Source organism: Cynocephalus volans, chromosome 1, assembly GCF_027409185.1.
Source record: "Cynocephalus volans isolate mCynVol1 chromosome 1, mCynVol1.pri, whole genome shotgun sequence".
NCBI lineage: Eukaryota > Metazoa > Chordata > Mammalia > Dermoptera > Cynocephalidae > Cynocephalus > Cynocephalus volans.
The window spans coordinates 278564872-278582693 of record NC_084460.1 but is presented as its reverse complement, the minus strand read 5'-3'; the positions used below and the strand labels follow the sequence as shown (position 1 = coordinate 278582693).

The following is a 17822-nucleotide window of genomic DNA, read 5'->3' as shown; positions in this document are numbered from 1 at the left end:
TTTGCAGACTGCTGATTTGGAGCTCATTCTGCCGGTAGCCGGGAATTCCTCAGCACCACGGACAGCGCCAACAACTGGCTCCTCAGCCCAGCTCGGTCGAAATCCCAGAGCTGCCTCGTCAGACCAGACTCTACTGTTCTCTAAGCAGTCGCACGTTATACAGGGGGAAAGACATTCTACGTGCGAGAGACTTATTTACATTGAAATTACCATTAAAACAAATTTAAATTGTAATTATAACTAATGCATTCTTTGATGGGTTGCAGGGATGAAAGTTCCGGAAGAGACTTGCATTTAGATTTAAGCCATCTGCAGTACCTGATTATTATTAATATGAGGATAAAGCATAATCACTGTCAAAGAATCTGTGAAAATGTATGCTCGCCGATTCTATTCGACCCTTTGGTTGCAGAAAAACTTTCTCGTTTTACATGATTAAACTTCAGGTCCTACTGCAGTTTGAATCTAATTAAAAAGAAAAAAAAAAAAAAAAAGTACCCGGGTTTTCCTGCAGATTGTTCTCAGCATTAAAAATCAATCTCTTGTAATTCATCTAGTCTGTCATTAGGCGTCATTGTAAAGCTGTTTCTTACAGATACTCAGTCTCTAAATTCTTACCAAAATGAGAGAAAAGACCCAGACACAAATAAATGCGCAGAAAGTTATTGTTACTATTTTTTTATTATTATGGTTAACAGTATGAGCACTGAAATATATGTCCAAAGCATGTTTTAAAGCTAATTTTAAATGTTACCTGCTGGGATATTTAACCAGTTATTTACTGATTTGGGACTACAGGAAGCGTTTGCAAGCCTTACAGGGAAGTCCGCAGTGGGATATGCTGAGCGTCAAGACCACGTTCGAACGGTGCCGTCAGAACCTCCGGAAAACAGACTCTCCCCGTCGGGAGAAAACACGACCGTGTGCGCCTCGCCCTCATGGCCCATCAGTTTGTGAATCTGCCCAGATTTAAGATCTAGCAAATGGATAACACCATTGTCACTCGCCTGAGCTAAAACTCGACCTGAGAGAAAAAGAGAGAGATCGAATCAAAGTTTTATTTCAAGCAGTCACAGAAGCATTCAGTTTGTTATCAATGAAACATACTGTTTTGTTTCAATTGTGATCCAACAGACTCTCATTTTATGTGAGATGTCAGTAATTAAACATGAACTAGCTCCTGTCTGAATAGGATATAAACTGAGTCAAAATTAAGACACATCAGTGATTAGATTACAAAATTTTATGAAGAGGAAATAAAGTCTAATGTTCTTTATATACTGTATATGCAGAAGTCATCAAATGCCTTGCTATTCTCCTTATATTTGTGACTAATAAATCACTTTGAGAAGATGATATTGACAACAATTAAGCAAGGCAACTTTCTCTTCCAAATCAATTATATGTTAAGTAGTTCTCAAAATTTGTCTATGGCAAATGTATACTATATATTTATACAGATATATATCTCATGAATAATTTGTATCTTAAAATTTGTATACTACTTTAAACTTTATTATAATTATGCTAAATCATTGCTTAAAACTATAATAGTATACATTTCTGTTTTAAAAATTACTCAGAAACTCCGCAACTTTTCTTTGGAGCAGAAATGAAAAATACCTGTGTTTCAAAATGCCTTCGGCTTTTTTATTCTAACTTAAAATTCAAAATTCTGTGAAACTAAATTTTTGTTACACAGGCTAGGTAAATACAACACAGGGTATTCTTATAACTTTTATAACTTATATTGTATAGTGAATCATTTCCTTGAAGTAAAAACAAATCAGGAATCCAATTTTAATTAATACTTTCATTAAGGAAGTCCAGTAGCATACTATCAGGGAACCTGAAGGCAAGTAAAAGCAATAGAATATGTCTACATAAGTTCAGTACTAAGGATAAATAAGTAAGACATTAGTACAATCCATGGGATTATCTAATCACGCTTAGAAGGCATATTATTATTCCAGTAATAATATTAAAAATTAATTAAAGTCTTTTAAAGTTCTAAATTCCATATTAAGTGTCAGATGTTGATAATCCCATACAATCCTTACACTAATCTAGTGATTTAAAAAATAGTATTAACACCTTTATGTGGGTGAAGAGAGCCAAGGTCAAGGATTTGGATCCCTGTGCTGGTTAGCCAGAAAGGCTAAGTGACTTGCTCACCATAACACCCTAGGTATAAAGCGAGCGAGCAATTAATCACAAGCATTTCGAATCCCGAACCTGGGCTTTTAGCCTCTATATTTTCCACATTCAATATAGCATTGTTACCAATGATGCCTTCTTGACAGAATTTAGGTAAGTGATATATTGTGAAAATAGAATTTGTCCATTTGATAATAAGAATTCTAGAATGATATCACCATGAAAGCCACAGTGAAATATTTAATCACAAAATATATCCCAAATCATTATTAATATGTATAAAAAGAGAAAAGTTATAAAGATAAAGCTAACCATGATAAATATGGCCTACTTGCAGACCTTTATAACTACTGGGCTTCTTCATCTAGAACAAAGCCTGACACAGCAAAGATCCTTAGGATGGATTAGAGTGTCCAAAGCAGCAGATGTGAATATTTTTTATAGACTTTCTTCTAGTAAGTCTTTGCTGACAGAGGCATTACATATGGGTTTCACTTTCAGCTTCACTCTATAGGCAATTGCTGTTTGTAACTTAGTAAAGAATCAAACAAATAACTTCCTTTCTTGTGGTCTTTATACAACATCTTGGAAAGCAGCAAATATTATTTTCTACTTTTGAAACCAAGTAAAATCAAGCAGAACCAAAGCCAATAAAGAAAAAGGAAATAATTCAACTTTAAACCATTATCTTTTGTTGAAGTCAAATCTGTAAAAATCATAATTGGAAATATTTATGAAGGTTCTTGGTAATTTCTGAAAGTTTGTTCAATAAAATGGAGAAAATGATAATACTGGAACTTAACAATAGGATTATACAATTCAGCAGCACCATGCCTCAGGTGTTTCAAAAGTTTGTCTTTGTTATGAGACATCTGAGTTGGCAACACTATGGTAAGGTTTTTTAGGTTTACCTGAACTCATTTTCAGAAAATTGAAAGACAATATATCTCACAACCAATTCATAAAATGAGTATAAATTTATAATCACGTTCAACTTTATTTAAAGCATATTGGATTATTACACAGCACATAATGTCTGGCTTAAAGATTGGCTTTGCTGGGAATGGGGATGCTGACTCTTTCTAGGTTAGAAGATTTTCAAAATTACTTAACAAGATGTGTCAACTGCTACATTAGTATCTAGCTGGTGTGAGAGAGAGGCCGCACTCAAAAAAAAAAAAAAAAATCTCAATATGATTCCTGGTAGCATTTCTAAAAGTGGAGTATTTAAAGAGAAACTCATGGCTTTCATTCTAAATATCCTGGTGACTGGTAATGTAAAACAAACCATGGTACAAATCTCTTGCCATTTGAATGCCAGGGTCTTAATGGTAAATTTAGGAAGAACAGAAGATTTATCTACATCAGAACTTGGTCAATGGAATGAAAGTATGGTAAAAGTAAAATTTTAAATAATACCATAAGAATGTATGTGAAACTTGCATGAATAAAGTGCATGTTAAAGTAAATATGCCTCTTTTAAAATATGAAATAATAAAAGTTTATAAATTATATTTATTTCTACATTAAATATTTTACTAAAATATTAGAAAACAAAATATAACCAAAATAATTGTAACATGAAATTCCTGAATAGATTATTTAAAATGATATTTAGTGTAGTATTTTTAAAATAATAATTTTACCAAATTATAAATGCATACACTCCACAAATACCACATAGATGAAAATAAATAGTTAAAAACCACAAAGTAGTATAGTTTATCATCATTATTAAAAATAAAAATAGCCAAAATTGATTCACAAAGTACTTTTTAAAAATATAAATATTTAAACATCTTATGTAAAATAGTGACTTGTTTCTTTGCTTTTGTTAATGCAGGTTATTAGAATGTCCAAACTTTTCACAGAATGGGAAGAAAATAAAGAGTCTGGGAAGAAGATTGATTTAACTTTATAATTGCTAGTTATTTATATAAATAAATCAGTATATACCAGCAGTGAGTGATTAGGACTAACCTCTTCATTCACATGTCTCTAAAAAATGTAATCAATACTACTTTCATCTACCAAGACTTTAGCATATTTTCTTATTGAGTAAATCAATACCTTTTTTATTGACCAATAGGGTTCAATGAGGATAACATGTATTGCTATCCATTCTAACCTATTGGATGAATTCACCAACTCTTTCTGGCTTAGAAGACAGGAACTAAATTTCTTCTTACCTCAAAGTATTGACAACTCTGGTCTTAAATGAGCCAATCAACTTTTACGAATTAGTGGGTCTCTCAAATTGTAGTTACAAATCAATGTATAACTTTCTTAAAGCAGTATAGCTTCTTTACAGTTAGTCTTAAAAAGCAGTTTTTTTGGGGAAAAATAGTTCCACAAATATCTTGAGCCAAGCAGTCTCAATTAGACTTGGTATAAAACCTTAAATATTTGAATGTATTTACTAATTTAAGCATCACTAGCAATAGAATTCTTGAAGAAGTTTATAGCATGAATTAACCCATGAAAATCCAGTGGTAAAATTTTATCTGGGCACAATAATTACTTTGGGTAAACTAACATAAGTTGGAAACTATTAATCTCAAGCTAATAAAATATGAAAATGAAATATTGGCATTTTTTTCAAACTAAAGGATTTTTAATTAATTTCAGATACATAAATGTGTGAAAATTCGATTTGATTTTGAGAGCATTCACTTAGAATAACCAGGAGTTATCTTAAACTTTTCAATACATACTTGCTTCTTCGCCTAGACAAACCTTCCTTAAGGTTAGTAGTTCTTCATGCTACCTACAATTTCAATATTTTTTACAGTCATGGAACTTGACATAATCAGTGCTTAATACATGCTTGTTGCATGAAGAATTACAGTGTTTCATAAATAGAATTGCAATGATTCTTACGATATTTTTTAATAGAAAGGATATGAGCCCATTTCTTTGACATTTGCATCTACTGGAATGAGCTAACGGTAGCCACCATTTACTGACATCATCTCTTGAATGTATTTTTCACTTCCCCACCTTTGGATTGTTGCTTCTGTAATTACCTCTGGTGAAATACTTTCCTTAGCTGTCTCCATGGTCCCCAACCTTACCTTCACAACAAAAGGTCAGCCCATCTATTCTTGTTCAAAGTTATTTTCTTCACCTAGTTGGTACAAGGCATCCCAGGTAGAAAATCTTCCTCTTCTGAGCATTTATTGCAGTTTATTCATATGATTCATGTGGTAGTAAGATGCCATAAATTATGGTTATTTGTGTATTTGTCTTACATCCTTAACTTTGTAATTACTCAGGGACGGGGCCATGAATTTTTTCATTCCCTCCAGCTTAGCAAACAGGTTGTTGTAGTCAATACTCTCAATACTCAGTGGATAATAGTAACAGCTTTCACAACTACAATTTTTAGTGCTTATTATTTACCAACTACTGTATTATGTCCTTTTAAGTCCTACATGGTTTATGAACTATCCATCATTGCAGCCATGACTCAAATGTGGCTATTGAGCACTTGAAATACAGCTAATACAGATGGAAATGTGCTATAATTGAAAAATGCTCATGATATTTCAAAGACTTATTATGAAGAAAGAATGTGAAGTATCTCATTAATCATTTTTACATTGATTACATGTTGAGATGGTTTTGGATATATATTAAATAAAATAGATTTTAATACATATAAAATGTATATAATATATTAATATATCAATTTTACCTGTTTTTAAAAAATGTGGCTACTAAAAATTATGATTATATATGTGTATTATTTACATTTCTATTGGACAGTGCTTGTATAGTCTCTGCTTTATAGAGGAGAAAAATGAAGTTTTGAGAGATAAAAGCAACTTCTCCAAGGCCACACAGCTTGTAAGTTGTGGAGTCCGGATTTGAAGTCTATGTGATTCCTGAGCTCGTGCTCTTATCCTCTGCGTCACGCCCTAATACCTCTGGATGAATTTTTATTGATCGGCTCAGTATCATCTCTCCCACTGTGATTCAGCTGGCCTTACTAAAATGCAACATGACTCAGAGTACCCATCTCTTGGGTGTGCAGCTCCAGTTTCCAGCTGAATCTATGCTTGTTGCTGGGAATACTTTAGAACTAATTTCTGTTTAAGTACAAGAAATATTTCAAAAGTTTCATTTCTGTGGTTACCCTAATGGCATTTATTGAATCCATGAATCTGCTTGTACAACTAACTTCCTGGAATAAATGACTAACTTAAGAAGGTTGCCTTTATTCTCTTAGAGCTCCAAGAACCCATCCAATGTACCAAGCATTCAACAGTGTTTTATTTATTTATTTTATTTTTATTTTTAAAAAGATGACTGGTAAGAGGATCTTAACCCTTGACTTGGTGTTATCAGCACCGCACTCTCCCAAATGAGCCATGGGCCGGCCCTTCAACAGTGTTTTACTGAGCAGAAAAAACACCTCCACATCTTTAGGTAAGTGTTTTATATTAAGATCAATAAAAAAATTATCATCTCATTTTTTTCTTTAAGGGAAACAAACCTGAATATATTATCTTTCTGACAAACATATATATCTTCCATACTGACAAACATCTTCTCTGCCTCATACAAATAGTACTCATATTTCTGAATACAATGAACGTATTTTGCTCAATTCCTTACATTAATTATTCCTGAAAAGAGAAACAGTCCTTGTTGTGGTGAAAGATTTCAGTTTAATTTGCTTTTGTATAAAAGATTTTTTCATAATTAAGAAAAGACAAAATTAATTTGTGAGATTGATAAACTACTGTAAAATTATCTAAGTTAGAGTAATTGGAGTTCATCTGTCAATATGACAATTCATATTCCCTAAAATTTGAAGTAAAAATCATTGTGATGCATGAAATTTTTCAATAAAGCCAAGTTTTAAGAACTTATGGTTCAACAACACTTTCCATGGTAGTGTATTCACTGACTAAAATTATGTCATTTTGTAATGGAATACACAGATAAAGAAAATAGGTGATGTTGGTTATGACATTTATAAAATCATGTTGATACAAATATTTTTTTGTTGTTGGAGAAATAATTTACAACCCTAATGTGCCAAGAGTTAGAAGCTGAGCTTCCTTGGAGAACTCCTTAATTGAGCTAATAAAATTTTCCCAATGAGCCACCTGTTATCAGGCACTGTTAGCCAAGGCTATGGATACACACATTTGTTGGGTCAAAGATGAATACAGTCCTTCTTAATGAGACTCATTAAATGCTATATCTATTGAAACTTCAAATTTCTCTTTGTTTAGAAAATTAATTTAGAAGACATTTTTCTTAGTATTTTATATCTGTACACTGAACACATATATTAGCAAAAAGATTACAAAATTCACTATATGTTTGAAAATGTTACAAAAATATTATTTGCCAGCGATATCATGAGTCAACAGTTGACTAAAACTATGCGCTTTCTATTACTTATACTGTCAGGAATAGGTGTCATTCTGGATTAGATGCATGTGTCTGCACTAATGAAATTCTGCTATAAGAAACAGAAGCAGACTCAAAACTTTTCAGCTTATTATAAATAATAAAAATGTAAATGAAATACATCATTACATTTCTCATTAAAATAACTTTACTAATTTTCATGATTATTCAAGCTTTGATTAAATTTTGAGCAATATATTCCCCCAAAGAAACAAAAACACCCATTATTTATATTTCATTCAAATTAGTCTCATACACCGATCATAAGAGATTTGTTTATCACAAACATACAAGAAGGGAGTCTAAAACAATTGTGCGCCATATATGAAATAACATATCAGAGAGGGAAAGAGAGGCTTTGATCAATAAGGAAGTGATTTCTATACACATCAAAACCAATTTGAAGCAATTCTCTCGATCAATATAGATAGGCAGAAAGGCTTCTCACCATTTATTACCTGTGGAGAGCATTATTGATTAATTGCATTGATTTTTTGAATGCATGTGGAGATGCATCTGTTGTTTCTTCAAAAGATGCTTCAAAATGAAAAGTATCAAGAAACTACTTAAATTTTGAGGATTTGCATTAATGGCTCAACCTGAGTCATTACTCAGAATTTCAGAAATACTATTGAAGGAGATGTGAAATGTGATTTAGTTTATTTTGCGCCCTACTGCTAATCAATACATTTCAGAGGAAAAAAAATTTACTTGAGAATTTAACTTGCCTAAACGCTAGTAACAATTTATAAACTTTTCCAGTATTTCTTTTACTATGTATACTCTTGCTAAAAGGCCTAACTTTTCTTTTGCGGGTATTAATGCTTGAACAAAATTAGTTGGTGTGGAAGTATAAAAATAGACTAAAAAATAAATACATTTAAAATCTCTCATGGTAGAAGCTCATGTCATAAAAATGACCACAGAGAGGACAGGGAAAGCTTTTAAATCTTACTTTAGGACTCTAGTCAAACAGATATGTTTACTTCACTTAGAATATGTAATATGTTTAATGGATATGACAAATTGGGAATTTGAGGAAAAAATTTACTATTACTTCAAGTTGGTATGGAATGTTTTTTAAGTAAGTGAATTTTTCTTTCCAGAGTATGTTTTATAAGTTTGCTCTAAACAGTTTCAAACAAATATAATAATCATTTTTTGTCTTTTATTTGAAATCCATGTGTTGCTTAGGAAGGCAGTTCTTAAACTATAGCAGGTAAATAAATCCCCAAATTAAAGTCTTCCTTACTAGGGACAGAACTTTTGGTGTTACCATGTGTAGTTTTAAAAATATTTTTCTTTTATTAGGAGAGCATGAATGAATATCTTCTTGAACAGGTGCTTTTCTACATAAGCTGTCTTCTGAATATTATAGAAATCCCTAGTGAGATGCACCTAAAGTCCTAAAAAATGTCCTAATTATTGAATCTATTTAGAATCAACAGCCACCTGCTTTCATTAAGAAATCCTTGTAGACCTGTTTCCTAACTTGGTCTTCACCTAAGCAGCTGATCAGTGTTGGAATAATATTTACTTAGGGCCCCCATGCACCTGGAGCTTTGCAAACATTTCAGAAAAGCTTTTGCTGATATCGAGGAAACTCGAGTTTTGGTTCAGTTCTGAGGGTCAAATAAGCTCAACAAAGTATAGTTCAGAACAAATCACAGGCTGTGATGTATTCTTCCCCATTGTTCATGAATAGGAAAAGGACCCAAAGGCTTTTTTTTAATAGCACAAATTTAATTAAAATTTTAATTATTTTGATCTTATTACGAAGTAATAAAACCACCTTTATAGTAGTTCTAGTTTGTACTATTTGAACCATAACATTACTACATTTCAAGACTCTAAAAATCATACTTCTAATATTTTGGGAATTTTTCTCTTAATTTACATTGCTGTCATAACTAACTTCATTATAAAGGAATCCCTCTTTCTGAATGTGGAAGTTTGTCTTTGAGGAAGAAAATACTCTCAGCTTCTGTTAGTCAATGTTGAGGTGGTGAATTATGATTACATCCTTATTTTTAGAACTTCATCCTTACCTACTCCAGGGCAACATTGTCTGTTGGGTTAAGTGATAAATCAGCATCAACACACCATTAATAGTTATAGTAAAAAAAAGATGCAAATATGTGATAAAATAATTATAGTCAAGATGGATAACCTCCCCCAACAGAAAAACAAAAGCTAGAATATCAAATGTGAAAATACTGTATATTGGGGTGGCTAAATTAATTTGTTCAAACACATTATAATTTTCTGATTTTAAAAAATTAAACTCTCTAGAATAATAGAGAGATTAGCTCTAAATTCCATTTCATTACTCGTTACCTGAGGAAGCCTCACAGACTTGACACCTAATGGATATGATACTTTCTTTCTTTAATTAAAAATTTTTATTTATTATTAGCATATTCATTCTTACAAATCATGATATTTCTTTATGCCCTTTGCCCGACCTATCCTTTCCCAAACCCCATCCCTCCCGCACCCCCATCTCTAGCCTCCTTAGGTTTGTTCTCTCCCTCTGAAAGTTAAACTTATTATTTTGGTCTTTTCTTTCTTTCCTTCATTCCTTCTTTCTTACCTCCTTCCCTTCTCCCTCTTCCTTCCTCTCTTCCTTCCTAGCAGCCAGTTATGAGTGAGAACATATGGTATTTCTGTTTGTCTGACTTATTTCACTTAACATAATTTTCTCCAGATTCATCCACATTGCTGCAAATGGCAGAATTGCATTCTTTTTTATGGATGAGTAGTATTCCACCATATATATATATATGCTATATAGCACGTTTTCTTTATACAGTCATCTGTCAATGGGCATTTAGGTTGGTTCCGTATCTTGGCTGTTGTAAACAGAGCTGAAATGAACATGGGAGTGCAGGTATCCCTTCGACACAATGATTTTCATTCCTCTGGATATATAGATATATACCCAGCAGTGGGATTGGTGGATCATATGGTAGCTCTATCTGTAGTTATTTGAGAAACCACCATACTGTTTTTCATAATGGCTGTGCTAGTTTATAATCCGACCAACAGTGTAGAGGAGTTCCCCTTTCCCTGCATCCTCGCCAGCATCTGTTATTCTTGGTCCTTTTAATAATGGCCAGTCCAACTGGGGTGAGATATCTCAATGTGGTTTTGGTTTGCATTTCTCTAATGACTAGTGATGCTGAGAATTTTTTCATGTACCTGTTGGCCATTTATATGTCTTCCTTTGAAAAATGTCTATTCATCTCCTTTGCTCATTTTTTAATTGGATTATTTGGTTTTTTACTGTATAGTTGTTTGAGTTCTTTGTATATTCTGGATATTAATCCCTTATTGGATACATAATTTGCAAATATTTTCTCCCATTCTGTAGGTTGTCTTTCTGCTCTTTTGATTGTTTCCTTCACTGTGCAGAAGCTTTTGAGTTTGATATAATCCCATTTATTTATTTTTTCTTTTGTTGCTTATGGTTTTGGGGTCTTATATAATGACTTTGCCCAGTCCTATTACCTGGAGTGTTTCCCCTATATTTTCCTTTAGTAATTTTATACTTTTAGGTCTTATATTTAAGTCTTAAATTCATTTTGAGTTGATTTTTGAATATGGTGAGAGGTACAGATCCAGTTTCATTTTTCTGAATATGGATGTCCAATTTTCCCAGCATTGTTTATTGAAGAGGCAGTCTTTTCCCCAATGTATGTTCTTGCTGACTTTGTCAAAGATCAGTTGGCTATAAGTATGTGGGTTGATTCCTGGGTTTTCTATTCTGTTCTATTGATCCAAGTGTCTATTTTTATGCCAGTACCATGCAGTTTTGGTTACAATAGCTTTGTAATATAATTTGAAGTTGGGTAGTGTTATGCTTCTGGCTTTATTTTATTTTATTTTTTTAGTATTGCTTTGGCTATTCGGGGTCTTTTGTTGTTCCACATGAATGTTTGGATAGCTTTTCTATTGCTGTGAAAAATGTCACTGGTATTTTGATGGGGACTGCATTGACTCTGTAGATTGCTTTGTGTAGAATGGACATTTTCGTGATGTTAATTCTTCCAATCAAAGAGCATGGTATGTCTTTCCACTTTTTTCTGTCCTGTTTATTTTCTTTCAGTAGTGTCTTGTAGTTTTCCTTGTAGAGATTTTTCCCCTCCTTGGTTAAATTGATACCTGGGTATTTTACGTTTTTGGTGACTATTGTAAATGGTTTTGTTTTCTTGATTTCATTTTCTGCTAGTTTGTTATTAGAATATAAAAACACTATTAATTTGGGGGTATTGATTATTTATTGTGCAACATTACTGAAATTGTTAATCAGCTGTAAAAGTTTTTTAGGCTTTTCTATATATAAGATTATATCATCAGCAAACAAGGACAGATTGACCTTGTCCTCTGCAATCTTGATGCCCTTTATTTCTTTATCTTGCCTGATTACTCTGGCTAGTACTTCCAGTAGTATGTTAAATAGGAGTGGTGAGAGTGGGCATCCTTGTCTTATTCCTGTTCTTATGCCCATTCTATTCTACCTAAAGCAATCTGCAGACTCAATGCAATCCCCATCAAATTACCAATGACATTTTTCACAGAAATAGAAAAAGCAATTCAAACCTTCATATGGAAGAACAAAAGACCCTGAATAGCCAAAGGAATCGTAAGCAAAAAAAAAAAAAAAAAAAATTCAGAGGCATAACACTACCCATTCAGGATGATATTGGCAATTGGTTTGTCACAAATGGCTTTTATTGTATTGAGATAATTTCCTTTTATACCTAATTTTCTGAGAGTCTTAATCATGAAGGGATGCTGAATTTTGTTGGATGCCTTTTCTGCATCAATTGAGAAATCATATAGTTTTTGTTCTTGGTTTTGTTGATGTCGTTTATCACATTTATTGACTTGTGTATGTTGAACTAACCTTGCATTTCTGGGATGAATCCCACTTGATCGTGGTATATAATTTTTTGATGTGTTGCTATAATGTGATAGCTAGTATTTTGTTGGGATTTTTGAATATCTATGTTAATCAAGGATATTGGCCTATAATTTTCTTTTTTAATTGTATCTTTATCTGGTTGAAACTAATGAAAATAAAGATATATCATACCAAAAACTATGGGAAACCACAAAAGCAGTACTAAGAGGAAGGTTTATTGCAATAAATGCTTACATCAAAAGAATGGAAAGTTTTTAAATAAATGATCTAACACTATGCCTTAAAGAACTAGAAAAACAGCAATAATCCAATCCCAAAACTAGTAGATGGAAAGAAATAATCAAGATTAAGCCACCCTGATCTAAATGAAATAGAGACCCCCCCAAAATACAAAAGATTAATGAAACAAAAAATAGGTTGTTTTAGAAGGTAAACAAAATAGATAAGCCATTAGCTAGGTTAACAAGAAAAAGAAGAGAGAAGGTCCAAATAACAAAAATCAGAAACGAAATGGGAGACATTACAAATGATACCACTGAAATACGAAGAATCATTAGAGATTATTATAAACAATTGTACACCAACAAAATATGAAAACCTGGAGGACATGGATTAATTTCTGGGCACATACAAGTTACCAACACTGAACCAAGAAGAAACAGAGAAACTGAACAGACCAATAACCAGCAATGAGACTGAAGCAGTAATCAGAAATCTTCCAACAAAGAAAAGCCCAGGACCAGATGGCTTTACAGATGAACTCTATCAAACCTTTAAAGAAGAATTAATACTACTTCTGTTCAAACTATTCCAAAAATTGAAGCAGAAGCCATTCTCTCAAATTCGTTCTATGAGACCAGCATCACCCTGATACCAAAACCAGATAAAGACACTTTCGCAATGATTTGAAGTGGTTAGTAATAAAACTATTAGCTTCCATGTATTATATACTTTTTCCTAAATACTTTATGTATGTTGTATTATGTGTTCCTTACAACCATGTATGAAGTAAACATTATTATTTTCATTTTACAGAGGAAGATATTGAGTCACAGAGAAGTGGAACAACTTCTTCAAGACAGCAATGCTGGTATTAGAACAAGGAGGCCAACTCAAGATTGTCTATAATACTTCTCCAGCTCACAGCCTGAAGGGAAACAAAAATCGTTATGCCAGAAAGCTAAGCTAATTTGGCTGCTACGTGAAGTGTTAAATAAATTTATATTAACTCAAAGTTCTTTGAAAGCATCTTTATGAAAATCTAAAGTAGCATTCTAGTATATTGTATTTTGATGGCCTAACTTTGTACCTCATAGAAAATTTAAAGCAAATGTGAATAGTTTATTCTTTATTTAGCCTCTCCCCATCACACTTTCTCACTCTTAACCTGGTATTCCATTTGGATCAAATTTATGTTTGCCAAAAGCTAGTAGAAAATTTGATATTAAGGTCACCAACAAGTAATTGAGGTTAAATTAATGAGGCACACATGATATATACATGAGGCACACATGATATATACATGAGGCACACATGATATATACATGAGGCATAAAAATGGAAAAGTTGACATTACAATTATTAGAAAAAATAGAGTTTGACTTTTCTGAATAGATGGAATATTAGAACATTTTCAGTTGCAAGTAATGGAAAGTCAACTCAAAGAGGCAAAGGGAAAAATTACACAGAAATATAAGTAGACTCCAAAAATGGCTGGACCAAGAGGTTGGAATGATGTTATTAAGGGTGCCCTCTTTCACTGTTTCTCAGTTCTGCTTTCTGCAGTGTGACTCTCAAGCAGATTGTTTCTATTAGGTGGTTCTAGCAGGTCCAGGCTCACAGCCTCCCAAATTCAAGGTCTACTGAAAGAGTGCCTCTATTGCCCAGAAGCTTTATGTTGGGTAAAAATTGTCTCACTGGCTAGCATGGATCTTGTGTTTATCCCTGAAGCAATCACTATGGCTGGCAGATGGAAGGACATGACTGAGAAGGCCGGGACTGAGTGTCTACTACAACACTGGAGAGTGCACAAGGAGAATTACCCCAAAGAGAGATTAAGATGCTTTTATTTTAGGAGAAATGGACACTTGGCATGAAAATATGTATATACTTCAGATAGTCATTCCAGATATGCAATTTGGAGCCAATTTTTGCATTAGAGAAGAAAACAAACAAAATAAGCCATATTCTAGGCCATGGAAACAATGCTTTACTTTCCATTATCTTTCCATTTGACAATCCATCTCATCCCACCCTCTTACCTCCAAAAGACTCCTGTGCAAATAAACTGCATCTGGCTGTATCAAGAAATCAATGCAATTATTTTTTTAGACAGACTGCCAGTGTTTAGGGTACATTTATTTACAGTGGGGCTACAAAATTAAAAATCGCAAGGACAAACTGCAGGGAGGGTGGAGATGAAATTAGAGTCTCAAAGGAACAGAGAGAGCTTGAGCACCTATGTGACAAGCAACGTGCATTAGAAAATGGAAAATATTTTTTTAAATTCAGGCCAGGCCTCATTTGCATATACTAGATACTATGATTATTAATATCTGAGTGTCATTCGTATACCACACTATACTACCCTCAAAGAAATACCATCCTAGCAAGTTAGATTAAATTTTCTTTATTAAATTAAAGATAATAAAATTGTTATAATCTTTTAAATTAAAAACATGTATCATAGTTTTTATAAGCCTTTCCTAATAATCTCAGGATTTTTAGGAAAAACTTAAGCAAACTTTTTTTAGAGGCTATTCTATATGTAGGTTGATATATTTTAAGTTTCAGTGAGAATCTTGTATATGTTCAAAAGATTTTATTGTGGTTCTATAAAAAATTCTGAGTAGTAATAAATTAAAATTTTATTATTTCATTTATTTCTAAAATAAAAGAGCATTTTAGAACACAAAAGATAAAGATATATAAAACCAAATAGATAAATGTTATTCTGTGAAATCATTATCTTTAAAACTACACTACTTTTTTTTGTGGTCAATATTTAAACTTAAAAATAAATTCCTCAGAAATTCTTTCAGAATCTTAAAACACATGAAAATGTGAGGAGAGGAGACGGATGAAATAAAATTGGAAAAATATTGACAGTTGTTGAACCTGGGTGATGGGTAAATGGGGTTTATTATACTATTATTTCCACTTTAATGTATGTTTGAAAATGATAGAAATAAAATGTTTTAAAATGTTAATCACATAATAAGATCAGCATGGTTACCGTGTAGTCATTTCTTATCTTTAGAACTAAAAATGTTTGATTATTATCAGAGAAGTACAGTGTTTTAGAACTAGGTATACATATGATGTGTCTAATTAATTCTGTTAACACCTACAGAGCCAAATAGTAATAACTGAAGATTCTAAATATGATAGTGTGTTTAAAAAAAAAAAACAGAACTGGAAGATTTCATTAAAATAAAAAAATATCTGCTCTGCAAAAGACACTGTCAAGACAATGAAAAGACAAGCTATAGCCTGGGAGAAAAAATTTGCAAAAAACTTATAAAGGACAGTTATATTTTATAAAAAGAACTCTTAAAACTCAACAGTATGAAAACAACCTGATTTTAAAATGTGGAATCTAATAATAAAAATGTTAGTATTATAGAGACAGAGTAGAACAGTGGTTACCAGAGTGGTTACCAGTGTGGAATATACTAATGTATTTCATAGGGCCTATTTTCCAAAGCCCTGTAGTCTCAGGTTTAGCCTAACTTTTTAAAATTACATATAGGAATGCTAAGCTTGCAAAAGACAGGAAACTTTCCCCAGGCTAAAGTCTCTGTTGTAGATAAGAATTGTAACACAGCATAATTACTGGCTCCAAGGATAGATGCCCTTGGTGCAATTAAAGCTAATGACTGTTGCCATGACAATTATCTTACTGCTCTTTTTGTAACCACCTATGTTCCTTTTCTGTAAATTTAGGGCCTGGAGAATAAATATGGGGAAAGAACTCCAGTTTGTGGTTAATTTTCAAAGGAAGGAATGCCTTTCTTTTGAAGGTTCCAGGAGATTAACCCATTTGGGGTCTCTCACTGCTCAGAAGAAATGGGCTTTGAGTAATCCTTTTTGTGTCTCCGTCACCCAGTGGAAGAGAGGTGACAAACCCATGTGACGCAGAGCAACATACCAGGAAGGGGAGGGGAGAAGAAAAAACAGGGAAAGATTGGCCAGCGGGTACAAAATTACAATTAGAGAGGAGGAATAAGTCCTGGTGTTCTATTGTGCAGTAGGGTGAATATGGTTAACAGTTAAGTTTTGTATATTACATAATAGCTAGAGAAGAAGGTTTTAAATGTTTTTGCCACAAAGAAATGACAAATGCATGAGGTGATGGTTACATTAACTACCCTCACCCAATCATTTTATAACATATATAGATATCAAAACATCAGATTGAACCTCATGTACAATTACAGTGCATCAAGTAAAATAAAATTTTTAAAATGGGTCAAATACTTCAACAAACACCTCACCAAAGAAAATATACATATGGTAAATGAGCATATAAAAGAATGCTCCACATCATATGTTGTGATGGAAATCAAAATAAAAATGACAGTGAGATTCCACTAAACACCTGTTAGAATTCCAAAATCCAGAACACTGACCAGGCCAAAGGCTGTTGAAGATGTGAAGCAACAGGATCTCTCATTCATTGCTGTGAGAATGCAAAATAGTACAGTCACTCTGGAAGACAGTTTTGTGGTTTCTTAAAAAAGTGAACATACTCTTACTGTATGATCCAGCAATCGTGCTTCTTGGTATTTACCAAAAGGATTTAAAAACTTATGTCAACATAAAAACCTGCATAAGGACATTTTACAGATTTATTCATAATTGCCCAAACCTAGAAGCGATCAAGATGTTCTTCAGTAGGTGAATGGATAAATAGATTGTTGTACATCCAGACAATGAAATATTCAGTGCTAAAAAGAAATGACCTATTAAGACATGAAAAGACATAAAGGAACAATAAATGCATATTACTCAATGAAAGAAGCAAATCTGAAAAGGATGCTGCTGCATGATTCCAACTATATGATGTTATGAAAAGGCAAAACTACAGAGACAGTGAAAAAAATCAGTGGTTGCCAGGGGTTGGAGGGAGGCAGGGATGACTAAGAGGAACACAAAGAATTTTTAGGGAAGTAAAAGTACTCTTTATGACACTATAACGGTAGGTACATGTCATCATGCCCAAACCCATAGAATGTACAACACTGAAAGTTGATCCTAATGTAAGCTATGAGCTTTGGATGACAATGACATGTCAGTGTAGATTCATCAG

General features: G+C 32.8%; 1 protein-coding gene across 1 annotated transcript in view; it reads right to left on the bottom strand.

The window, feature by feature from the left end:
* Positions 1 to 848: 848 nt before the first annotated feature.
* The window catches only part of SPAG16 (sperm associated antigen 16), a 909927-nt gene continuing 892953 nt past the window's right edge, over positions 849 to 17822 (bottom strand). The window contains exon 16 of the mRNA XM_063105549.1: positions 849 to 1024. Coding sequence (XP_062961619.1) covers positions 849 to 1024 — 176 coding nt within the window. The remainder of the gene's footprint in view (positions 1025 to 17822) is intronic.